At 37.8% G+C, this 27693-nt stretch overlaps 1 protein-coding gene across 3 annotated transcripts in view; it reads right to left on the bottom strand.

Moving 5' to 3' along the window:
- MAGI2 (membrane associated guanylate kinase, WW and PDZ domain containing 2) overlaps nucleotides 1-27693 on the bottom strand; it is a 776112-nt gene that overhangs the window by 597616 nt on the left and 150803 nt on the right. The window contains exon 2 of one of the 3 annotated variants that reach the window (XM_050708167.1): nucleotides 23662-23700. The exons of the other annotated variants lie outside the window; for them this stretch is intronic. Within the exon in view, the coding sequence (XP_050564124.1) occupies nucleotides 23662-23700 (39 nt within the window). The remainder of the gene's footprint in view (nucleotides 1-23661; nucleotides 23701-27693) is intronic. 3 annotated transcript variants of the gene reach the window in all.

Genomic DNA, 27693 nt, shown 5'->3' with positions numbered 1-27693 from the left:
GTTCAAGCTAATATCTGTCTTTGTTCCTTACTGCTAACTCATAAATTCTATTAATGCTAATGAGTTACACATCTATTCAAGGGGGAATATAACTATCCCCATAAATAGATTTACATAATGGGACAATGCTCTGGCTTTAAGTACTTTGCTGGAATGGAGCCAAAGTCATAAAACCCATTACATTCTCTAGCATAATATGAAATTCAAGCTTGTCATTCTCACCTTGAAGACCTCACTGACCGCTGTAGCTCCTTACATATTTGTTCCAAGTGTTGCCTTCTTTTGCCATTGATTTATACATACAAAAACCAGAGCATGCCCAAGTGTACTTTCCACATCAAGCTCATTTAGTTTAACTATTTGGGGGTCTTGTACAGAGACTCATACTCATAAAGTACTCAGTGATGACTTAAAGTATTCATAAAAATTATTAGATGCAGCTGATGGTGACATTCAGATAAACATGCATAGCTCTGATATTTAAACGCAAGCTAACATCTTGTGAACAAAGTAGATTACAAAGTAAACTGGAATGGAAATTTAACTGAAAAGTTTCACAGGGAATTGTATAAACCACTCTTAAAGCTGCCTGCAAACATAATACTTCCAAAGCTTTCTATGACTGACTTGACAATCTTCAGAAACCAAAAAGTATGGAGTTAATTTATGAAAAACGTCTCAAAACTGAAGAGATTTTTAAGTGGATATAGTGTAAGGGATAGGACAATCAAGTTCTTAGCAGTATAGCTACTGTCACTGCCTGGCTGGAAAGAGAACAGCAATAGAGATGTGAGCCATACTATTGCATTTGCTCCAAGGGCCTGGGAATAGCCTTAACTTCATGTTATTACCTAGAATCGAAATAGTATTTGAGCTTCTGTGATTCCTCTGTCAATATCTCATGGGACTTCTTCAACTTGTAATCAATCAATTAATTAGAATTATTTCTTTTTCTATTGGGAAGAACGTGGTTCAATGTCATTAGGAAGGCAGCTTTACCGAATAAGTTGATTAACAGCAAAAAAGGCTTCTACAGCTTTAGCCCTATAGTTTGTTATAAGGATATTATCACAATAAACAAACACAATAATTTACTCTTAAGTTAGTTAGTATGTCAATGTCCTGTGTTTTTTTTTGTTTGTTTGTTTGGTTGGTTGGTTGGTTTTTTAATACTAGCTTTTTGCTTCTTTATCCTTGCAGTTGGGTAGTAACAGATTTTGATAAAGCTGTACAAGTATTAAAAAGATATAATCTCAGTAAAATCAAATCATCTGGTTCTTCTAATTCTTTTACTTCAGCCTCATGTTGACAGTAAACTGTTCTGACACTGCACTGAGTTGCGTTTTCGTCAAGATTCTGCACAGCACATGCACACAATACACACAAAGATATGGTAAAGCAACATCACACTATGTCATTTAGAAGCAATGACACTATCTGATCTAACAAAAAACTATAAATAATTAATGTTAATTTCCTGATTTTATTAGAGAAAGAGATATCTGCTAGCAACAGGAAGGTTGACTGATCCCATGGACCTCGGCTGAGCACACATCACCAAAATCACATTTTTAGAATGGATTAGAGTGGATTACAGAACTCATAAAAGAAGAGAAAAGAAATTGGTTGCTTTTTCACTTCTGTAAGTTATTCAGTACTGGAACAGCTTGTAAACCTTGATGGGAGAGATGAAATTAGGACGTGTACTTCTGTTGTGCTCAATAACTGCAATGAAATAAAATCTCTGATTATAAATGGGTTTTACATGATTCATCTTTTCCAATTCCAAAGTTTAAATTGAAATGACCAAGAGGCAACAAGGCTATCAATTCCAGAATATACTTTCTCACCGCCAACATGACCCCAAGTCCATTAAAATCTAATGGACTCTCACCATTCACTTCAGTAGCAGTGTATCACATCCTTACCAGAATAGAAATATTTTTTTTTCAGGATTAACAGAGACACTGAATAGACAATAACACATAATAACAGGCTTGGAAGATATACACCTTGTATTTCTCACAAAGCATTTAGATTCAAGAAGCCAAGAAACTCCTTCTGAAATATAACTTAGGTTTGTCACACATGTGACAAATGTGACTGCCATCTCACAGTTCTATGAATATGCTGTAATAGAAGGTAACGGTTAACTCCTAAAAAGGGAAAGAACATATTGTACATTTGTACTCACAGGAAATATTTTTTTTTCCAAAAGCAGTGATTTCAGTCATTTGAAATCATTACAAAAATATGTCATATACTATTGCAAACAGTGGCACCTTTATCTTGAAAATTAATCCATCAAGAACAATTTTTATATGCATAAATCCTTATCTAGCACATCAACAATGCATCGATTTTCTCATTCAAAAATAATGTATTCATCCACAAAAAACATTAAAGGGTTTTAGTCTAGACTAATGCTGCTATATTTTTCTGACTAAAAAAAGAAAAGAAATTTGTAAAATGGGTCTGCTTTTTAACACAAAATTGCTACTTAATGCTTTGATCCTCTTTTCCTAAATTTTTCCCCAAAACATATGCATTATCTCTACCTTTGCCCTTGCATGCCCTGTGTTGCAGATCCAAAAGGAGAGGTGAAAGGAACTATCAGTATTGACTAGTACTGATTTTGTTCCTTTAGTCTTATGCTCATTCAGAACACATAGTGCCTAAAATTCCTAATATTTTTTAAGTCTGCATTGCCATTGTTGTTTCAAGAAAAATATAAAATATATGCTACATGTAACAGTTGGCTTATCCAGAATGCTCTCCTGGAGACTTGGACCAACATGAAGGCAGGAATTATGTTTATGAAGATGAATTACATTATCTTCCCACCATTTTTGCTCTCTCTGTTTACAAAGAATCACCAAGGGAACAAGGGCAAAGAAAAACTGTAACTAGAATGGTAGATTCATAGTATTATTATTATTTTTTTTTCCTCAGTTAAGCAGTCTGGTTTGTTTTGTTTTATGTTATGAAGTTAACAAATAAATGTATGAGCCTAGATAACATCTCAGTTGAGGAATTCCAACTAATCAGTCTACTGAATGTATACAGAGACCAGGTTACTGAACAAGACGTCAGGCACATTTTTCCCACTAAAGCATTATTTGAGGCTCAGAAGCATTTCCTAGCTACCAACTATCCACATGCTGTTTTTTTCCCCTGGAACATTCATGTACTTATGCTCGCAGATCACATCAACTTCGTCCTCCAGACTTCCAGGTAGCAATAACAAATCTCGCCAAAGTATTGGCAGTTTCCTTCTTTTGTTGATTGGGAAAGTTTTCTACAGTAGAAGTGCTGAACCCTCAGGAAGTCGGAGCTGCATCAATTCATGTTTGGAAGATTATAGCAATGTAGCAATTTATGCCTGAAGTTTCAAATTACCCAGGACAACCTTTACACTTGAAAGTGCAAACAATTCCTAAGTCCACGCAGTTTAAACAGAGAAAAAAAAAAAAAAAAGGATATTCTGCAAGCTTCAATAACTAAATGAATCTCAAGACCTTTTAAATTCAAGGATTCAATTTAATAGATTTCAACAGTATTATTTTCTCTATTTCTGACAGAAACAAAATGGCAAAAATCTAGACATTTCCTCTGAAGGCTACTGATGTTGTGTTATGGCAAGACCTTTGCCCTCCAAAGGCAGAAGTAAATTCCCACAGCTGTTGCTAATTTGTGGAAACAAGACCCTGCCTGCCCAGAGTGGGGGCGTGAAGATGGCTGGAGGGAGGCTGGGGCTCAGCGTCCACCTGCAGCCTGCAGCTCTTGGGCATTTGCCACTGCTACACAGCTGCTTTACACCACTGTGAAAGCTCTTGCCATTTCCATAGTAAGGTTTTATGGACAAATCAATTAATTATCTGCTGGCAGAATAAGTTTCTGAATTTACTATGTTCATTCAGTTATGCTCAGGTCATTTTCTAACTTCAATCACCCCACTTATCTGCTCTGTTTGAACTGAGCTCCGATGGAGTATACACTGCTGAGGGCTCTGAAAGAGCTTTTATTTATGTATATTTTGTCAAAACACAATCTCCTATAAACAGGAAAATGGAAAAACAGGTGCTACCATGTAGAACACAGAGGTATTAAACAATCCCCAAGATTTTTTAGGCAAGTCTGATAGACCTGAGGAGAACTTAGAAATTAAAATACAGAGGGATACTTCAGCAAACCTTAAGACGGGCAGATAATTTAAAAAGTGATTTCCCTCTTCCTCTCTGATGCAGTTTCCTGCTGTTGCAAAGTAATAATATGCAGTTTCTATTTCACCTGCAAGTCGGTAGGTGGCTGTAAGAAATACCTGTAGGTATGCAGATCTGAGCTTCAACCTGCAGGGCTCTCTGGGATGTGTCAGGATGAAGGATACTCTAAAATATCTTTATCATTAGAAACAGATACTGAAACTTTGTACTCTCTGGACATTCACAAAATACAGTGTTAAAAGATCTCACATATCTTTTATACAAACTGCTGTAATTCCTGCTCCAGAGAAATACTGATGAATGCCAAGAGGATGCATCCACTCACAAACACACACAGTCTTTCTCTAACTGAAATTAAAAATACTAATATAATACTCCTGACATTAAAAACCTTCATTTAAAAAATAATAATACAAAATCAAAACCACACACTTGTTTCTAGAACAACTTTCAATCTGCCTTTAGCTGCTGCCTGAACAAATCTCTATCGAAGTGATTTTATTTCAGCACATAAATGGAATCAGCACTGAACCGCCACCCACCCCCCATTTTTTTATTTTTATTTTTTAGATAATGGAACTGTCTCCAATTAATAGGCTGCTTTCAATAGCTTATGAATTCTGTCTACCCTTTAAATACAGAAGCACATTCTTTAGAGTTTAAATTTATTTGCTCCTAGTACACACTTGCTTCTAAAAACTCTTATACAAATAGGAAGAGTACATGTCTATTCAAAACAGCACTTAAAGTTAATGCTGTTTTGCTATTGCAATGTCAGATATAATACTCCCAAACTGACTAACAAACTCACCTTCCAGCACTCCACTTGGATGTTCAATATAACTTCTATTCTTAATAAAACTAGTAGCATTTGCTCTTCATTCCAGTTCATTCATAGTCAATGCAAATGAAAGAAAAAGTTAAACTATAATTATGAAGTCGTTCTGGTCTGCTTAAGAATGACAAGTGAGGGTCACAGCCCATTTGCTTTGCATGTTCTTGATGGCTTCAGACTTAACCATGCACGATTCAATATTATACGTAAAAGCGTTCTCATTTGATTTAATGATGAAGCTCTATCAAAAATTATGAATAAGGAAAAAAGACAGAATGTTCCAAGCATAAAAACATATTAAGATAGTAAAAATTATTTGCTACATATAACATAATATTACATATTCTAAACCAAATTTAACTGGGTGGTAAAGCCAAATGCAATGGAATTGTACCGTATGTGAGAACTAGTTCTGAATTGTGTTGTAGGCAAGAAATATTCTGCATTCAGGCTAACAGGGATGTACACAGTCGTGCAGCAAGTGCAAATACTTGCCTAGACCATGTCTAAAGCATTGAGCAGCCATACAAATGAAGCAGAGGTGCTCAGCCATGATGCAACAGATCTTTTCAGGTTACAAACCATTGCAATTAACTGGCAATAGTTCCAAATGTAGAGACTTGGCTATAAAAGAATAAGAGCCAACTCTGAGCAAAATGAACTAAGCACCCTCGTTCTCTTTAAAAAAAAAAAAAAAAAAAAACTCTCCTCAAGGTACAGCTCAAGTAGGCAATCATGGACTCATAGGAACATCTGTGGACATTTGCTGGTCTCTCTAGGTATGTCTATGGGTTTCATACATACAGTCATGACTAAAGATGACCAGGGTCTATAATTTCATTGCAATTAGTACAAACCAACTATTGCATTTAGGTATAAAGCACCATGACAATAAAAAAATATTGTCACAGACTCCCTTGTGACATGAAAAGAACAAGAAAGGAGGAAAAGTCAGCAGGGCTCTACACACAGTGGTGAGACAGAGCTGTTAGCTAATTGCTTACAAAGTATCTTGTAAAATTATCTACATAAAGCTAAATATGTGTATAAAAAAATCCCTGGTTATTGGAGGATTACAAGAAGCATTAAATTGCTCTAACAGCTCCTCCAAGCACCCAGCACACTTTTGGGGGCTATAAAAATAATAAATAATAATAATATTGACAAAAGCAGGTGAGATATTGCTCCTTTCTCACTGCCACTAAACTCCTTGCTGCACACATCTGTGTTTACAAAACAGCAATATGCCAGCTAATGACAAAAACGCCTACCATAGTACCACTGGAAACAATAGAGGAGAACAAGGATTCACGCTTGCATCAAGTTGGAAAATTATTTGCTGTATCAAATGCATGACTAACAGTCATCAAGTGCTACAAATCTGCACTTCATAGACTTTTCCCTTCTTTACATAAATGCAAATTATGTTTATCCAGAAACATGCACCTTCATATTAGAACCGTACAGAGCCTGAATCACTTCAATCCCATGTCCTACATGTAATACATCTACATCTATTTCACGCAACTATGGATATCTCATTCGTATGCCCATCAATTGCCTTCAGTTTCCATGGATAGGAACCTGGAAGATCCCACTCCTTCAGATAGCTTTTAAAATCACATTTATCTTGCACTACTTTCCATTCATCTCTAGCAGCTTCTCCTACTTAACAGTTGCTTCCATGTCAGAAACACAAAACCAGATAATTCTGTTTTGCTAGGAATCAGATGTCAACTTTGTGTGGAAAAAAGCATGATCATCAGTGGTGTGTTTTTGTCTTGTTTTGTTTTGTGTGTGTCTTTATTTTTTGTTTCTTTGTTTTAATTTAGCTCCTCATAAAATGTAAAAACTTTGTAACTTTGAGTTTTTTGAAGTCCTGCAAGCCACAGTAACTCTAGTGAAATATGGGTTATGATAGGAACATTTCATGTTGTTTGCTGAAAAGTGAAAACACTACCTTGCTTCAAATTCTAACTGTTGTGGGTTAACCCAGCAGGCAGCTTAGCACCACACAGCCATCCGCTCACTCCCTCTCCCAGAGGGATGGGGGAGAGAATTAGAAGAAAGGTAAAACTAGTGGGTTGAGATAAAGACAGTTTAATAGGGCAGAAAATGAAAGGATAATTAATAATAATAATAATAGAATAATAATAGAATATACAAAGCAAGTGATGCACAATGCAATTGCTCACCACCAGCTGACTGATGCCCAGCCTGACCCTGAGCAGTGGCAGCCCTCCCCTGGACAACTCCCCTCACCAGTTTTATTGTCCAGCATGCCACCACATGGCATGGAGCCTCCATTTGGCCAGTCTGGGTCTCCTGTCCTGCTTTTGGCCCCTCCCAGCTCCTTGTGCACTCCCAGGTACCTCACTGGCAGGGCAGCACGAGAAGCTGAAAAGTCCTTGGCTCTGTGTGAGCCCTGCTCTGCAACACTAAAACATTGGTGTGTTATCACCACTGTTCTCATCCTAAATCCAAAACACAGCACCATACCAGTTAATAGGAAGAAAATTAACTCTATCCCAGCTGAAACCAGGACACTAGCCATAAAAAAAGAAAAGAGGTAAATGACTTTGTTCACACTTTCATTTACCAATTACAAAAATATCATGGATAGCTATCAAAGTCATACACCTACACACATTGGCAACTTAAAAAAAAAAAAAAAAAAAAAAAAGGAAGAAAAGGATATAATTTAATCTCAAAAGAGGGTCCAGAATGAGCTTCATTATTTCATCAGCTCCCAACAGCTTATAAAAATGGTACAGGAATGAGGCCTGTTGAGAAATCTCTGATCTATCTCACTCATGCACATTGGAACACTGACTTGACATCACACTCAATTTATTTGAAAATGAAAATCCACAAGGCTTTCTCCTGAGATTTCTGTAAATGATGTAGTAATAAACGCAAGACCTTTTGTGCCTCATTTAGGTGATAGAGGTAATTATCTAGTAATAAAATCAAAATTTCTTGTGTGGGCTACCTTTGCATGTGGCTCTGCCTCTTAAGCTGGCCATAGGATTGGCATAACATAACTGAAGCAAGAGAAGATCTTGGTGTGTGTACCAGAAGGTAGATGTGCAACACTCTTGCCTTGTTCCATAAAGTACGTTTCTATGTGCCCTACATTAATACACCTTTGTGAAAGCAGCCTGAAGTAACATATCAGTTCCCTAGACAGAGATATGATTTGATATTTAACGATTAAAGCACATGGAATATAAAGGTATGCGTCAGCATTTCTTGAGATAAGCACACAATTATAATGCACTCTATTGACTGAAAATATAATTATGGGTTCATGTAATTTCAGATAGACGTTCTCCATGACCGTTTTATAGCTACAAGCCATTTCTTAGTTACCACTTTGAAAAGAAATTCAAATTTGTAATAAATAATACTAGAAATTATCTGACCTCAGGGGAAAAAAAAAAAAAAATAAATCAATTAATTATGTGCTCAGGATTGTGTAGGTGTGACATAATATACCTAATCGTATAAGCACATGCCAATGAGGTCAGCCTAAGGGACCAGGGGTTTTTAGACCCTAGAAGAGTTACTGCAGGAGTAGCTACTGCAGCTTGTCAATACCTAACAAAAGAGTCACCAAGAAGACCCAGGCTCTCCACTGAAGTGCAGAAGAAAGAAATGACAGGCATGACTTCAAACAGGGGACCCTAGTGAGTATAAGTAAAAATAAAATTGCTGTGAAGATAATTAAGCACTGGAACAGGTGTCCCAGAGAGGCTCCTAAATCACCGTCCTTGGAGGTTTCGAAGACCCATTTGGACAAATCCCTGAGCAACCTGCTCGGAATTCAGTGTCACTTCTGCTTTAAGCAGATGTCCTCCTGAGACCTTTCCCACCTGACTGAATCCATGTTGCTATAATAATTTGATGCAGTTAAAGGTTCCAGTTAAGAACTGCAACCAGTTCAAGGGCTGACTGAAGGCAACTTACATGAGGAAAGTGCAGATACATTTTTTCTTCTGTGACTTTAAGGAAAGGAAAATAAAATAACATGGGCATAAATACTGTCATTTATATATAAAAAGGTAATGCAGTATGAAGACTTCTTTCCTCCCAGTGACATTCAAAATTCTTTAATGAAACAAGGCAAGAAATTAGACAAATGGCTGAAAAAAAAAGAGACACAGCAAGCTGTAGTTCAGAGTAAAGACTGACATTTTGGTCCCTGGGAGTTTTCATTCATCAGGATCACATTACAGAAAGATAGCTATCATGAACAACCATGTTCCTATCTCCACTGTATGCATCACAGATATATATATACAAGGCCTAATTAAAATAACTGTTTTCTAAAGTTATTCAAAATAAATAAATTCCAAATTCATTGTGTAGTTAAAGCTAAATCTGTGGTGTCTACAGGAAACATTAGCTTGTAGATGTCCCAACATAAGGACAATACCCAAGGCAAACCTGGTTACATTGAGCTTTTTCAGTTTGCTTTTCTGGTGTCAGGGTGTTTTTGTATCGGACTCATGTCTGCTTCCATTTAAGCACTGAAAAAACTTTTGTTGACTTAATGGGAACAGACTGGGCCCTCATGACTGTACTATTTTTCATGACTCTTAAAATAAGTGGAAAAGAGACACATCTGTTAATCTAAATGTATGATTTAGGAGCTGTAGCCCTGGAGACCTCCCTGCATGTCAGGCAATGCAGAAGCCAAGAACAAGCAGCTCTGCTTGGCACAATGTTCGTTCATTGGCTAACCTTTAGGTCTTGAGTTTAGGGACACATACACTGGATTGTCATTGTTGGAAGCTTGGCCTTCAAAAGGAAGTCTGAGATCAGGCCACGGCTGAGTAAATCTGACATAAAATCAGTCCTGCAAGTGCTACGACTCCATGCTCAAAATTCAAATTCCTAGTACTCCAGTGTTCACCCAAGTCCGTTTCTTGATAAAATAATTCCAATGAGTGAACTGGTCTGGGACAAAGGAAGCATGATCACCCTTCAGTTCATATGCTGATGTACTTGCTTGCACAGTCCTGAAGAGCTTGCTCAAAAGTGAAGATAGTTTTTACGTAATTACTTAGGAGGATTTATTTCAGACACTTTGAGCACTTTTGATCATTTTCAACACTACTTACGATGTGGTACCACTTTTCTTATGTCTTTCACTGAATCAGAGGGTGAGAAATGAATCACTTCAGATATCTGAGGTAAAGGACACTGTTTCATGACATTCAGCTGCTGGCGTAATGCATTATTGTTTTTTCCTTGAAGCCTAAGACTGTAGAGCAGGAACGACCACCCTGTCACTAGGGTACCAGCTACAGCACCAACACAAGAAGCCTCTGTTCATTACAGTGAACAGGCTTGGTATATGTCCTCTTGGAAAAAGAGCTGGAACCTCATTTCTGCTGTGGGTTTGAACCAGAAATTAATACATTCAGTTGCTGCAGGACTTGTGTCTCCTTAACTCAAGTCAGAACTCGAGTCTTGGCCCACTCCTACTCTTTTCTTTACACAGTTCCTTCTCTTCCAAACCTCTGGTAGATATAAAATATATTTGCCAGGAGGAAGGAGATGTCTTAGGAGGCCAGAGCTTATAAAGACAAATTAACATGCTAGCTTCCAAACCCAACGTCATTTGGAACTAGCACAAATTTAAGAAAATTGTGCAAAACTACTCTTGCTGCAAAATCTACGAGTCTTCATTCTTAATGCTTATTTCAAGAAGTACAGAGCCTAATTCAGATACAAACCAGCTCAGATTTAAGTGTCATCACATCCTTGTCTTTAACATTTTATGGATTATGTTAACAGTGTTTAATTATATATTATGGATCTTGTTTTATTTGCAAATGCAAAGGTTATAGACTAACAGTATTGGTTTACATCTACCCTGCAAATATTTTTCATGAAAATATTATCCTTTCTGTTCTTCCGCCAGCCTCCAAATTTTAAAGATTCCTATTCCCATGATGTTCTCCTTTTATCTTTCCATAATGGCAATAACATACTTACTGCTTGAGATGGCTTTTGTATCTCCAGCTGCACTTCAGCATTTAATCAACTATAAAAGCCATTTATTGCTTCACAGACTCAATCTCCAGGAACATTATCACTTAACTATATGGTTGCCCAAAGCAACAAAAGGAAAGCTGTCTACATAGTATGTATACACCCCATTCATCTTTTTGTGTGTGTGTGTAGTTCTAGTATCCAAGACTAAATTACTCCTATTTTGTACCACTAGTAATGTACCTTTACAAAATCAGTGATAGGAAATACACATACTATGCTCGTAGTAAAACTATTTTTAGGGAAAACCACCAGCTGGTAACTTCAGATCCCAAATTATTAAGGAAAAAAAGAAGAAAGAAAAAAAAAAAAAAAGGCATCAAGCATCCTGGATGTTTCATAAAGCATAGAAACCAGAATGACACTATCCCAGTGCTAAATGCTGAGCCAAAAGTAGGGAATGCTTTTCTCTCTCATCTGCAACACTTTGCATTTTTCAATACTGAACATCCTGTCCCCTGCCATTGGGTTTCCCCATTATTCACTGTTGTGAATGACTTCTTCAGCTTTTCCAGTTGGCCTTTGTCTTTGCGATACAAAATAATTTACTATCATCAGCAAGTTTTACCATCATTTTCCAGATGATTCATAATCAGGTTGAATAACATTTGTTTTTTAACTCTATCAATGAATACCCTATCATATGAAAATCATTATTCCTCTCCCTTTTTCTGACTGCTTTTATCAACGGAAGCATGTTCTCTCCTATCTTATTCTTCTACAACCTTGTCTACTGCCACCTTGAGTTGAGGCGGATCCTTTGCTTCTGTGCAGAACAGCTCCAGAATAACAGCCTTGGCTCCTTCCAAATCAATGAGGCTGCAAAAAAAAAAATAACTTTGTTCCCTTCACTGTCTTATCTACTTGATTTTTTCTTTTATTTTGTGTAATAGGACATCCATACCTTCCCTGAGCACCTTAGACATTTTGCAAGTTCTTTTTCACCACCTATTCCAAATACTGTCCCATCTGCAGAAGACAAGCTTAGCCTTTGCTCTTCTTCCCTGTATACTTTTCTTCCTCATGCATGCTATGAGTCATAAGCCTTTTTATACTAAAGAAAAAAAAACTGACTTGTACTAGACCATTGACTATTTGATCCTTTTGGGACCTCTAAGACTTTATGTAAAATTTCAGTTCTCCTGAATGTTAAAAAAGGAAACTTCCTCTCTAAAGAAATCATAAGGAAGTCCCATAGAGCTCTAACTTTGCAAAAAAAGTACAAACTCAGTTTTGGCTTACCCAAATCCAATCATATTCCGGTTGATATCTTTTCAGAAGCTGTTGAGTAAAGCTTTCACTGAATTACTCACTGAATCTCAGTGATCTAAAAAAATCTCTTCAATTTCAGTTTTTGACAAGAGTCTAAAGCATCAGCTTGACTTGTGACATCTTCATGTCATGTCTGGTCTATTCTATGCAAAATTTTCCTCTTCTTTCTAAAACTGACTAAATGCAATGCAGTTTTGACTCTTTGTTTATTAGGATTGATAAGAATATTTTTCATAGTAATCACCCCTCTGATCAAAACAGTCAAAATAAGAAACACAGATCCAACATATTTCACTTATTGTTACACACAGGAGTAGTGCAGTTGTTGCTTTTTGGTTTGTTTAGTATTCCTCCAGTATTTTCACATTTCAGTCCTGCTCCATTCATAACTGAACTGAAAACAAATATGTAAATGGAATGCAATCATTCTCCCTGTTGCTGAAATTCACTGTGATAAAGTGCAATAGATGTTGAATAACACAAATAAACAGCTAAGGACAGGGTGGAAAAGAGAAGTAAAATTCACTTACAAAGGCATTCCAGGACATGAGATGTTTGTATGTCTACATCAGTAAGGTTTCTGATTTTTTTGGACATCCTACTCAGTATCTAAACAATATTATTTTTATCGGAAGTGCTGTGTGTGTGTGCATGCATTAAACTGCTCATCTCCAAGAGAACAGATTCCTACTATTCAGCTTGAAAAAAACATTTTTCCCAAGCATCACTCAGGCAGTGCCACTTCTCTGTTGAGAAGGCTGCGTGGGAGGAGTGAGGCTGAAAGGTAAAGCCTCAGCACCTTTCAACTCCATATGCACCTTTGTACTGCTCTTTACTGCCAGGACATGGCCCAGGATCCAGTCTCACATGAAAGATCTGCAACTCTGTTATGTTAATTTATTTTAAGATAAACTCAAATTTGATAAACTCAGCACACCTTTCCTCACCTAAGGCAGAGTGCTCTCCCTACCAATTGACTGTTTCAGCTCAACACCATCTTTCTTTCAGGTAAGATATGTAGTTTTAGCACTCTCTCCCAAAATATTCTTCATACTTAGTACAGTAAAGCAAGAAAACAGCCAAAAGACTAGGACACACATCAATGCATGTTAGATAGCCACTTATGCCTGTGAACTAATGTAGTGTAAAAGGCAACGACTATTGCAGTACCAGGTAAAGGCACATCTCCCAGCTATGGAAGCAAGTCAGGAGGTCCTGGGTTGGAGCTCTTGCTGAGGGCACTTCACAGAAACCTGGAACTACAGTGTGTTTTACATAACAAAGAATATTACTGCTAGTACTGACACAGAGATTTCAGACTATTAAATAGTCCCCCTTAAAGGGATTAGGCTTAGAAGATTAATATTCTTTTAGAGTCCTTATGAACTTTCATAGTCTACAGCTAGTTAATGAAGGTAACAACAATAATGGATGTGATCCATCTGCTACTGTAAAGATAATGAGAATTTTTCATAGGTTTTATAGAGTCAAGTTTGAAGTTTTCTTCAGCTTCCTGCAATGATTTACAGCATATTAATTTGATGAATAAGTAGAAAGTGGCAAAACAAGGTATTTTCACATCCTAATCTATACTAACAGATATTCACTAACTGTTTGAGCTTTTCTGACCATGCTGCACCAAAGTGGTGCAGAAACAGCTGCAGCATAGAAAAAGCAATCAGAAGGGATAAACATCTGACCTACAAGTTGGAATGGACAACTGAAAGACATGCACATCATCAAAGCAAGGGGAAGGAGATTGGAGCATGAGTAAGGTTAGGGTATATTCTGGATCTAGGATAAGGAGATTTTGGAGGGAACAGATAAGGGGATGTAGAGAGATAAAGATGTGCATGAAAGCAGGAAAGATTATAAACAACACAGAGCTGACTGGGCACAGGAAAATTGTAGAGCTGGAATGTGAAAATCAGGACTGTGAAATGTTTCAGGGGATTACAGAGCAAAGGGAGGTGCAATATAATGTTAAAAATAATGACAGGAAAAGAGAAAGGGAGGGAGAAACCGAGACTTTGTGTACTTAATTTTGCATATAATTCATTTGTAATTAATTTCAAGGTAAGCAGGCAAGAATTTTGCTCACTTTTCTGCAGCCCTTTGTCCACAGCTAGAAGCATCAGTATTTGGCTATTTCATGAGGAATAGCAAAGATTTGTTTTAAATTTACAACACATATCTGCTCGCTTATTTGATATTTGAAGATATCACATTATCCATGTCAACATCTGATGAGCTCCACTAACATATTTTCAAATTCTTAAAGAACATTGCTAAGCATTCAGAAAGCAGCAAAACCTTCAGCAAGAGCTAAAGAAAACAATATTTTCATTATTCATTTGAAATCTTTTTGCATCTATACAAGCAACGTCTATGATTTTCATGTTCTCTAAAATTTAATGCAAACAAGAAGAGCTGTAGAGGTCCCTGTTTAAGTTACATGTTGGAAACGCTCCTAAGTTGATGAATTACAGGCAACTCCTGGCATGTAACTCACTGCAGGTTAACTAAAGAGGGTCACACCTTCTGCATTAGATTAGGTAATGGGATGAGTAATGGGAAGGCAGGGCTGATCCTTTTTTTCTGAGAATTAATAAGTTTAAAGACCAGAACTTGAGTGAAGGCACATCTCTGTGTTTAATTTTTGCGCTAGAATATTGATATGGCATTATCACAATAAAAGCATGGCTGAGGTCGAAGTACATGCTTTACTTTCATTTGAGCAAATATCTGTGAATATTTTCTTTGCATTTTTTCCCAGCACTTTTATGAATTGAAGGGAACTTGTAGATAGCTGTAGATAAAAACCTGTGGATAGATGCCAAGTTTCTTCCACTACAACCGCAGTCAGTAATAAAAAATATGCTAGCTACTGCCAATGAGTAATAGTACTTTCTCATCCAAATAGAAATCATGAAATGATGGACTTTTAAAAAGTGTTTGACTTACTTAAGTACTGAATGAAGCAAATCTAAGTGGGAAAAAAAAAGATAAAGTTGTCAGCATTAGGGCACACACATGCTTTTCACATGAGACTGTCTTTCTATTTCTGACCTGTTATTGCAAAATTGTCCTTTGAAAAAGTATTTAAAAATCTGTGATAACCCTATACAACTTCTGAGAAGAAAGACTGTGACAGTGTCTTCACAGAAAAGACAACTGCATCACAGGAACAAACTCCAGTACATATGTCCTCATCTACTCGCTCACAGATATGAAAATATTTATTTGTATACTTCCCAGTTCTCAGTACTCGAGAAAGCAGAATCAGGTAGTTTAGGAAAATAAATTTGAGACTAAAAGGGAAGAAATTAAAGGATAATATACATGGACTGTAAGACCATATTATTCATTTTCTTAGAGAATGTATTTTGATTTCCATTATATTTTTCTGAGCTTAGTGAAAAATCTTTGCGTTCTAGACTACCTTGAAAACACATCATGGCATTTGCATTGCTAATGCTGAAAAATTAAACCTTTACTAAAGCTTTTGGCGATTTCTTAGATCTTGAAGACTATGGGGTCTATAGATCTTTGGTACTTGGGGAATTTGGCTGGGATTGCACTTCAGACTCTTGCTTAGGCTTCATCAGCTCCCCAAGCAGAGCAGCATCCCTGTTTTTCTCCAAGGGCTGGAAGTGCACAGTCTAGTGGCTGTGATTAAATGAGCTATTGTCTGTCAGCTCCTACCACTGCACATATGTTTATAAACAGCTGTGAATGGAAGATTTCATGAAGGTTTAAACTAACATCTTCCTTTAGCCATGAAAACTCTATCTTCCTTTAGCCATGAAAGCAGATTAGCTAATGTGTCTTGCTACTTATTTCCAGATAACAAGAAATGTATGTGTGGTAAGTGTTTCCAAGACACAGGGTTCTCAGTTGAGGCAGAAGCTATCTTGATCACTTGTAATTTTATGAACGTACCCTTACTATATGCATACAGAGTCTCCAATAACAGATCCTTCTTCTCACCTGATCTCTGAGCAATAATATTTTAGCCTTTCTGCCATTCCTTTCCTGTACAAAATGAGAACTGCCTTCTCTCATGGGGGTTAGAGCTGACATGCACTAAAATGGCTGCAGTGACAAGCTAGATGGCTCTGCCTATGAATAATGAAAAAGAAGTTGTACATGACATTTCCAACCTTCTTTGAACTTCCTGCAATTAAACACATTAACATTTTAAATTCTAATATTTTAACAGCTGCATGGGGATCTCCTTTGCACTTTGAGAAAATCCTGGCACTCTGAAAGGAGTGAGTGCCAAAATTTGTTGTATTCCCATCCAGAATTCCCAGGACCATCTAAATTGATGCTAATACCGATTCAGAAGGTACTGTTAAAAGATTTCTGCATATCTCTCTCCTATGTAACCTTTTCCTGTCCACTCAAAATGGTTCTACCACCTAGACATTATATATTACATACAGGCACAAGACAGGAAACAATCTGAGATATATAAGAGCATTGGGGCTACTTTAGATGATTCTTGGACACCTGGCCTCCAAGCTGCCCATCCAGAACAGCACGGGTCTCCAGTCCATTAGCTCCTGTGCCATATCAACATATTCTCTGCAGATATCTCAGGTACCCAAGGGCATCTAAAATGGCACTACGTGTCCATATTCAGGCAATGCAGTCCTGCTCCAGATGTCATGTTCTGGCTATTTACTGACCTCCTAATTTGCAAAATTATTCATGTTGTCTTTTAACACCTTTCCGCAAATACAAATCTGGCTCAATATAAACTACTCCTGCATCACCATTTCCTTCCCTTCAAACAAATAGAATAATCTGGTTTTATAGTTGCAGTGACCTGTCTCTACTCTGCAACAGCAAAAATAACCAGCATCTTACTGCACATCTGAAAAGCAGCAATACTGAAGAAGACTGAGCAGTGAGCTTATAAAATACAACAGAACTACTGTAAAAGAGTGTAAGAAAAGATGATATACTGTATGCAAGTAAATACAATAAGATAAGCTTTGTGTAAGTTACTTGTTCCCCCTTGGTTTATTCCAATTATGTTTTCAGAGTATTTCCATACATGTAACCCTCCTGAAAACCTAAAATAACAAAATGTGAACAAGTCCATAAAGAAAAAAATCCTAAAATTTTCTTGGGTTCAATGCTGATGTGAATATAATGAGAGACACTTCTCAGAAGAAAAATAAGTTTAATTAAAAAAAAAAAAAGTAAAAGAGGGAATAGACCAATGACAGCAACATCTCTGACAGAGCAGTGTTAAAATTTCCTAATTGGTCAAGAACATACCAAAACAATAAAAGCAGGAGGTAAGCAAAAGATTACGGCTAATCTGAGAAATGTATAGTGAAATTACTACTCCACATGAATCTGCCCTAGTATTAAATTCTGTTGCAGCTCTAGATTACATTTCTTCTAGAAGTAAAGTAGAAAAAAACTCAGACAATACTTTATCTGCATTACAACTCACTCCAAGTGATGCCCTTTGTTATGCCTAAATGAGCAATGGACAGGCCATCACTGCTCTCTGACAGCACTTCCCTAGGCTGGTCTAATAATTAAAAATAAATCCAACAGTACCATGACACTATTTACACAGTATTAGTCACTGAAAAAGCTATGGTGACTGCTTTCTTTCCTTTTAATACTACACTTTAAAATGTAGGCTTGCAACATCTGTGGAATCTTGTCATGGGAGAAAATATGTAGCCAAGACATCATGGGAAGCACCCGCCTGCAGAACCACCCAGAACACCGGGCTGGCAAGCTAGTGGTACTACAGATGTATTTGAATACCAAGGAAACACAGTTACTTCCAAATCTGTTGGTACTAAACTTAGAGCCAAGGACTAGCTTTTTCTGATGGTGTCCTGAGGGTATATTCTCTCCTCTGAACTTTCCTACAACATTTTCACCAGTCCCTGATGACCTACCAATGCCTGAGCTCCATCACCTACAAAGTAGGACTCCTAAAAGCTAGAGGGAGAGCTAATGGTACTTTATGCAGCATTAAACAAGGCAGTTTGAAAAGAAAAAAAAAAAGAATCCGAGACTGAGGCAATGCTTATTACATTAATGTCTGTTCCCCTGTGGTTCCTTAGCCATTGTTTGGACATACTCTATCCTTCTTCTCATCAGAAGGTTCAAAGCAATTTTTGAAGGGAGTCTAAAGGTCACATGAAAAATATCACATTCAAAATACAGAGCATATGATGTTATATTTCTCTAGGGCCTCTGCATCTCTTTCTTCTGGGATGCTGTATCTTTAATTCATTTTTCTTCTACATGGTGAGAATGAGCACACAGGAAGGTTTGGGCTGGTTTTCTTAATACAGATTTTCGTTCTGTAATGATAAACATATTTCAGGTGTTCTAATTCATTAAATCCAAGCTATTTTCAAACAAACTAAAGCAAACAGGGGGAACTGTAAGCAGCTAAAATATCAACATCACTTTCAACACAAACAAAAATACTGATATTAGCAAACCTAACCCACTCATTTCCTGACTTTTTTTTTTTTTCAAAGTAACAACACAACACATAGCCTAAATTTTGCTCCCAGGTTGGTGTTTAAAGAATATATCCTTTTAAGACTCCTTATCCTTCACCTACTTCTCCCTCTCTACTCATTTCTTTACTCTCAGGACAGGAGCTAATGAGACCCAGCTGACCTGGCTGCCCAGGGAGGCAGCAGATTATCCCCCTCTCTCATGCCCTTCCCCTGCAGAAACCTGCCACACCACTGCAGGCACCACAGAGGGTTCTTCACTGGCAGTTCTCTCCTGCCTTCTCTTCTCCCAGCAAGCAACACCATGGCTGCACAGATCAAGACAAAAGGTGAAAAAATTATTATTATATGACTGTGAATCCACTCACCACCTTTCAAAGTACAAATCTACACATCCAGTGATAGATTTTAATGTAAACAAAAGGCCTGTGCCGATGTTTTATAGGTATTTAGGAAAGAAATGTGGTTGAAGAAGAAAGGAAAACTACATGGATAGCAAATGTTTTCCATCACTGTACTACTTCCATACACAGAAAGTTAGAGATGGGTGTTTGCTCTTCATTCAACATTACTCTGCTTACCTAAAAACAGCAACTGTTGGAAGCAGCAAGGACCTGCGTAACTGAACCAAGAGTAAAGTTACAGAAGACACCAAGCTGTGAGGAGCCACCAGTATCCTGATGAGCAAAACTAAATCTTGACAAATCGGAAATATAGTTAAAAAAAAAAAAAAGAGAGAGAAAAGTGAGAGAGAGAAAATGTGCTATACAATATGATCACTTAGAGAAGACTCTAAGCAGGAAAATGAACAGGAATGAAGAACAGTGTACTTTAGATATTCTCCCAAGGATGAGGAACAACTGATTTGATAATACAAAAGAAGCCATGGATCCACCATCCACTAGCTGAATATAAGTCAATGGTTTCAGGCTCTTGTAGAAAGGGCAAACATCCTACAAGGAGAATAGCATTGAATATACCTCTTTTCAGTCCATTCAGCCCAGGTAAATAATCACAATTGGACTGCTGTGATCAACTACAGTCAGATTCTGACACAGCACATTAACTCCTTAGGGACTCGAAAGAATAGCTTTTCCTCCCTGCCAAATAAATACATGCACTTCAAGGGTTGGGGTCTGACTTCCATCTCAGAGACTTGAAAAGCTTCCAAGTTAAAAAGGCTTAGATAGGGAGCTGCCCTTAGGAAAGTTCTTTTTTGAAAATTTTCTCTCTACTTCAAAAATGCAACTCTATATTCTTGTAGCAGTCTCTCTGCTGGCTTGCAGAAAGCATGACTAGTGGATGTCCATCAAGAAAGATGTCAGCCACTGGAGGAGTCCACACAGCAGCAATAAGACAAAAGAAAAGGATAGGGGAAAACAAACACAAACAAACAAACCACAATCAGGATAGTTTACTCTAAAAATAAGATGAGTAATGAGGACATTGTACAAGCAAACAGCCTTCAAGTACTCAAAACACTGCTGCCAACAGTAGGAAAGAAATGCTTTCTACAGATTGTTAACAAATGATAGAAAAAACATCTAAGAATGATTAACACAAGGTGAGATTACAAAAAAATGACTTGAACAATTTCTCTGACGTGAGCCAAGCAGCACAGTGTAGCTGTTTTTGAATTCATTTTGGTCCTCTCTCCCAGACTCTCTCTGAACATTCATCACAGATGCAAGTTTTATTTTCATCATTGTTTTTGTTGTGTGTGTGTTTTTTTTTCTTTTTAAATTATTAATACTATTTTCGATATTTTTTCATGATCAGAAAAGCTCTTACACAACACCACTGAGGCTTGAAAGGCAAAGTAAGAACTTGATGTATTGACTTTCAGAAATGTACAGCTAAGATTATCCACCATTAATTTTTCACATTTTGGTATCAGCTGTTTCTTGGTGGAAATGTCACAACATTTATAAAACAAAGAAATCAAGAAAAAAGCATGCCCATTTTGTTTACATCTTTGTCATACTTCTACCATGGTTCACGTTTTATTTGTGGTCAGGACTTCTAAATAACACTTGAAGTCCAGCCCCTCCCCCCCCCCCCCCAAGTATTTCTTATGTATAAATGGATTTTCCTATATCTTAATTCATGCCTGATGCTTCTTGTCCTGTCACTACGTGTTACTGAGCAGAATCTGGCTTCTCTTTTTATACACAGATATGATTCCCCTGATTCCTCCTCAGTGGATTTCTAGCTCTAAGAGGAGCATATAAATTCCTACTTTCAAGAGGGATGTTATGGAGATCAATTCTAGTCAATGGATGAGGTCAGGGCCAGCACTTAGCCAGTTCCATCTATTCCAAAGAATCAAAGTACATAAGTGGCATACTGCAGTAAAAATAAAGCACTTTTTTGGTCCCAGAGTATTAGGAAAATACAACTGGTTTAACCTTATGGTTCACTTCAGGCTGGCAGGTATAGTTTCACATCACAAAATATATATGCAGGTAATCAGCGGTGGTTATGAACATTATATAGCAACAACACTGTAGATGAACACAAAAGAACATAGGAAGTTCACTAAGGATGCTTCTGCTAATCTCAAATGCTACTCTTAGTGAAATTACTGGTAAAATACCCACTAACTTCACTGGGACCAAAATTTGGACTTAAGCCAGGCAGCTGTGAATAGTGAAGAGGGAAAGTTCAGATCCAAGAGCCTGGACTTCACAGTAACATCGTCATGTTCTTACATCTCTGCTCCAAAGTGTGGGAATAGAAATGTTGTTTTTGCAGTGTTACATTGTTTAGAAGGAAGGAATGTGGTATTGAGATATGCTTATAGTGATAAGAAAGCTCAGCAGGTGACCTCGTAAATGCAGACAACCAGACTCCTTAGAGCAATCAGGTGAAAATCACTATGTTAAGTCGAGCCAGATAAGGGGAGAAAACATTACCACCTCAAAAACAGGCCGGCAACTGAAGGCCAGGCATTGTCTGTGAAGCATCAGATAGGTTGTGAACCTGGATTACCCACTCCAGTGGGGAAACGGGAGGGTCTTGTCATCAAAAGTATATAAACTGTGTTTTGGAACTAGTAGGCGCGCTCTCCTGCTTGTGGGGCGCCCGCCATTGCAATCGCGAATAAATTACTACTTCACTGAGATCCTCGCCTGAGCCTAAGTTATTGGCTATGGAGTGTTTCTCACAAAAGGAATCAGCTGCAATGAATCCACTGGAAAGTGGACTGGTACCTGTCTTCTTGTGGCCAATGGCTCCATGGTCCAGGTGGAGATCAGTGACAAGTGGTGCTCCTTGGGGGCTGGTATTGAGACTGGCACTATTTCACATCTTGGTCACACGGACAGTGGGATCAAGTGCACCCTCGTCAAGTTTGCTGATGACACCAAGCTGTGCAGTGCAGTCGACATACTGGAGGGGAGAAACGCCATCCAGAGGGACCTGGACTGGCCTGAGAGGTGGGCCTGTGTGAACCTCATGAAGTTCAACAAGGCCAAGTGCTAGGTCCTGCATCTGGGCTGGGGCAATCTCAAGCACAAATACAGGCTGGATGGATCTCCTCAGCAACCCTGAGGAGAAGGACCTGGAGGTGTTGGTTGACAAGAATCTCAACATGAGCCAGCAATGTGTGCTTGCAGCCCAGAAAGCCAACCGGATTCTGGGCTGCATCAACAGAAGCGTGGCCAGCAGGGCGAGGGAGGCGATTGTGCCCCTCTGCACTGCTCTCGTGAGACCCCACCTGGAGCCCTGCATTCAGTTCTGGGTGTCCCATGGATGTATTAGAATGAGTCCAGAGGAGGGCCACGAGGATAATTCAGAGGGCTGGAGCACCTCTCCTGTGAAGACAGGTTGAGGGAATTGGGGTTGTTCAGCCTGGAGAAGAGAAGGCTTCAGGGAGACCTTACAGAGGCCTTCCAGTACCTAAAGGAGGCCTACAGGAAAGCTGGGGAGGGACTCTTTTTCAGGGGTGCAGTGATAGGACAAGGGGGAATGGCTTTAAACTGAAAGAGGGTAGGTTTAGATCAGATATTAGGAAGAAATTCTTTACTCTGAGGGTGGTGAGGCACTGGACCAGGTTGCCCGGAGAAGCTGTGGATGCCCCACCCCTGAAAGTTTTCAAAGACAGGTTGGATGGGGCTTTGGGCAACCTGGTCTAGGGACATCTTATGGCACAGGGTTGGAACTGGATGATTTTTAAGGTCCTGTCCAACCCAAACCGTTCTGTGATTCTTTCCCCTGTTTCTTTAATGTCAGGATGTTTTATGGATATTCACTCCAAGCATCCTATAACCTATCTTCCTTCCTTAACTTTGCAAAAGATTCCTCACCCTTGCCAGTATCTACAGTCTCCTGAAATATCTGTGTATGGGGGAGCAAGATTTCCTTTCAAAGAATAATGAAAGCAGTGAATTTCAGTTTGTCTGCTAAGTCTGTCTGGGATACATATCCAGCCTGCTCTTTCAGGGCAATGGATCTGATGATGAATAGGTTTCCAAAAGTTTAATAAAAATCCCTTTTCTAATATCCTAAATCACCTGGAGGCACTGAGACTGATAAACTGAGCTTAGTTTGTGATTATGAGACTCTGTCTGATTTGGCAACATCCTTTGCCTGTGGTCAGGTTGTTAATTCTGACCATCCTACTTCGTAACTGAAAGCTATCCCAAACAGAACTGTCATTATACTTGGACTCAAAAAACTAAAGAGTGCTCTGAAAATGTTTTCATGTTGTTGTTTTAAAGCTATTATCAAAGACGAAGTAGACATTGCAGGTTACCTGCTGCGGAAGTTTTAAACTGAAGCTCTTTGCTGCCCTCTGTAGATACAAACAAAAATGGAAAAATCAGGACACCGACAATTTAACTGCATTTAATTTCTGACTTTTATGCCCTGATTTATTCATTAAAGGGCATGCAATATTACATTGTTTTTACTACATTAAATAATCTCAAGAACTAGATCCCACCTTCCCCTCCCCAACAGAGGCATTTACCTAAGTCTGGTTGTCTAAGATCTAATACTGAGTTCAGGCAGAAGAGCATCAAATCTCTGGGTGTAATGAGCTGTAAAAAGAAAAGTCCATGAACAAATCCACACCTGAGATCTTCTCTCTCAGTCTTTTTTTTTCTAATTCTCTCAGCATTAAGTATTAAAATGTGCACTTTGGAAAAGGCAAAGGAACTTGCAAGAAATAAAGGACAGTTGAAAAGTTTTCCTGAAAATATTCTTCTCCACACACACCCTTCTCCTTTTTACTTTAATCCTAGGGCTGACAGCAACTCCCTTCATTGCCTTGGGCAAATAAAATACTCACTGTATCATTGGGGTGTAGTGGAATTATCATTTGTAAGGCACTTTGAAGCTGGAAAGTGCTAAGCATTATTTTTATTTCAGATGAAAGGCCTCTTGAAGGAAATATGCAAAACTACTCTTATCTTAAAACTTAACATAAAATTCTGAAATCCGGTAGGAATAAGCACTTTATAGACGGCCTTTCGGTATAACTGTTCTGGTCTTTGTGAAAACCACTTTTCTACAACTCAAACTGTATGCAAATAACTGTTGAAGTGATCAAATGGTGATAAAAACATATTTTCATTTTTTCCCTAAATCACACACAGTCCCTGGATAGGATAAAAAATAAAATAAAACCTCCCATACATATAAGAAACACCTACCACAGCAAGAACTAAGTCACAGGAAGCATCAGTGAATATTTAACATCACCGACAATTTATTAAAATATAGAAATACCAACCAAGTAGACACTGAAGCACTATGGCAACTTTCTGTGGGACTGTTTGTGAGACTAAATCCTCTGTATGGCCAGCACTGATATTATATGCTGGACAGCACACAATCTGGTTTCTGTTCCCGGTTTGGGTGCAATCATCTCTGGCAGCCTTGACCACGCTACCTCTGGATCTGCAATTCCACGTTCCACAGCTAAAGTGAGACAGCAATAGCAGAATATTTCTAGTGATGCACAGTGTATTCAACAGAACAACACCATGTAACTCTTTACAGCATTTGGGGGTAGGAACCCCAAAAGTTTTCAGGCAGAAAAGCAGTACTTCCCTGCTCTCAAAAGCAAAATACTATTGCTATTTGTAGATTCTTTTCAATTTAATTCATAGCTTATCTTCTTCCTCAGCTGAATAGTTGCTCGGTTTTGTAGAATGTGTAAACAGCTTTAGCTAGTTGCACTGTAGGCAAGAATAACACTTTTCCCAACAGTAATTCTTGACTTAATGCATAGGAGCCCTTCCACAATACAAATACAAATATCCTACAGCACTACCAGAGCTTTCCAAGTCAGAACCCCCAGATATACTGAATATCTTTTCTCTCTGCCATCTACACAAGAATTTCTCAAATAAGTATTTTCTAGATGTTTATTAGGCAAAAGAAGATCTTCAATATTTCTAGAAACAGTTTCATTACTGTTCCTTTCTGATTACTTGAAGCTTAAGCAGGGCAGCACCTGAAACCTAGGCACTGCAGCCTGCTGCTATAGAAGAACTCTAGTGGGACAAACAATCAAGAGCTGGCTATGCCTTTGCAATTCTTAAGATTTATTTCTTTGTGATTATACTGTAGTTATAATGTAACAACAATGAAATACAGCACCAAGACACACAAAGCTCTTTTATCTTTAAGGAATAAATTAAGGAGAAGTGCCTACACAGCAAAAGCTCTACCGAGCTTCCCCATGCTGTTGCGACAGAGCAAATTTCCTATTTATCTGAGGTTTTAATAGGCAGCAACTATCACAATAAAATCCTAAAACTCTCCAAAATATCATCCTTTTTTTGGAAAAATCAGGGAATAGACTTGGTCACACACTGATTCAGAGAGGACCTAAAAACCCTGAGAATATGAGAGATAAGGAATGTAACTTTCCATTACCACAATGTTCCAATACTGTCACAGAAGTGAAAATTTGATTTGAAAATACAAAAAAGGTCTATCTGAAGTGGTATTTTTCAGTAAGGCTCAAAGGCTCTTTTAGTTCTACAATGCAAAATAAATCCTTATTATAAAATAGCCCAAATTATACAATTATTATTTTTATCATGACAAAACTCTTCAACTTTAATCAAAGACTATTTTTTTCTCCAACCCAAAATATTTCAACCTTAACAAACAAGGATGATCTCTTCTTTTCCCATTTAAAGATTACATATACTCATACAAAATATTTCATTTTCTCATGACAGAATTTTACAGTACAGAATATCTCCAACAGAGCTTCTGGCCAGCCATAACAATAATAGTAGAAATGAAATCGTGGCATAATAAAAACACTAGAGAATTGCTTATAACGTTTTATAAGCTTCCGCTGGAAGAGTTGTCCACCATTATCACCTCAACACATCTTCTTAAACAGTATTAACTAGCTAAAACTTCGCATGTGTTAAAACAAGCAAAGACTTTTACAGAAGAATTCATCCAAGAGGTTCACCACTTTTACATAGGATCAGCAGCATGGGTTATCTTTATCTGCTTTTTTCAAAGCAGAGCTTTCTGCAGACTCACTCTGTTTTTAACCAGGTCTGCAAAAGAATATGCTCTTCAAGCCGAAGGATTTTTTAATAGAAGGCAATGTGGAAGACGAGCAAAACTAGAAGAAACACCTAAGCAGAAAATTCAACACAGCCAGTAGTTTCCAGCTAGACAGGGAACATGCTATTTTCCAATGGCTTTTTGTTCAGTTACAGATTTTGCATGTAATTTCACACAAGAAATTTTTCTGGATTTCCCGCTTTTCCAAGTAATTGTCAACTCTAATCACCAACAGTCAAGATAGTGATTGGTTTGGATTATTTTATGTACAATGTGAATCAGACAATTTTAAAAATTACAGTTAAATAGATTCATCTACCTAGTCTAAGTTTGTAAAATAGGAATTCACAAGTAAATAGGTAATTATCTTTTTTCTTTCTTCTTTTTTTTTTTTTTCATTTTCAGATCTCTTTCTATTTTTAGTATAGGATGAGACAGGAAGAACATCTCAGTATTGCTCCCATTCAATAGGGATATAAGGATGGACATTTCTTCATTGTTGGCTATAGGGCTGGCTACATTTCCTGATCTGGCATGCCAAATAAAATCCCCAATCAAGGGACTATTTTGCCAACAACTGGTAAAAATACTTTGGTCCTTTTTTATCTCTTGGACGTAGAAATTTATCCTATCCATATGGGTTAATTCCATATATATTAGAAAGACGAATGGACATAAGCAGATGCTCTCAAGACATCCGATTCACATGGCTTGAAAACTGCATGTGGCTCCAAGGTCTCTCCTTTAAGGTTCCCAATATTGTTAATGTAGAAAAGTTTCCGTCACATGAAATGTTAAGCTCATATAGAACAGACCACCAGGCTAGGTGTTATCAATTAACTATTTTACTTGCACAAATTCAGTCTGGTGGCACTGACAAATAAAAGAACAAATATGCAGGGTACAAAGTAATTCAGACGTGCTCTTACCCAGACAGCTGGATGTTTTTCTGACAACAGCGTTTTTAATGACATATAACTGCTTTCTATACATGTCACTCACTGTTCCCCCATCATTACTTAATAACCCATGACCAGATGAAGTAGAAAGGAGGAGGAACCACTTGAACATCTGGCATATGAGTTCAGAAGGTGGTGAGAACAAATGGCTATTAAATCTATTTCTGGAACAATAGTACTTCTTCAAGAAACTTTAGACTGTTGTAGCCTTCATCATAGCACCAGGAAAACAGCCACAGAGCACAAACACAGAGCACTGACACTTTCAGTATGGTGTACCCTCG

This window comes from Cygnus atratus, chromosome 1, assembly GCF_013377495.2.
Source record: "Cygnus atratus isolate AKBS03 ecotype Queensland, Australia chromosome 1, CAtr_DNAZoo_HiC_assembly, whole genome shotgun sequence".
In the NCBI taxonomy this organism is placed as follows: domain Eukaryota; kingdom Metazoa; phylum Chordata; class Aves; order Anseriformes; family Anatidae; genus Cygnus; species Cygnus atratus.
Note: the sequence above shows the minus strand (reverse complement) of the source record. Positions and strands in the feature narration are given on the sequence as shown.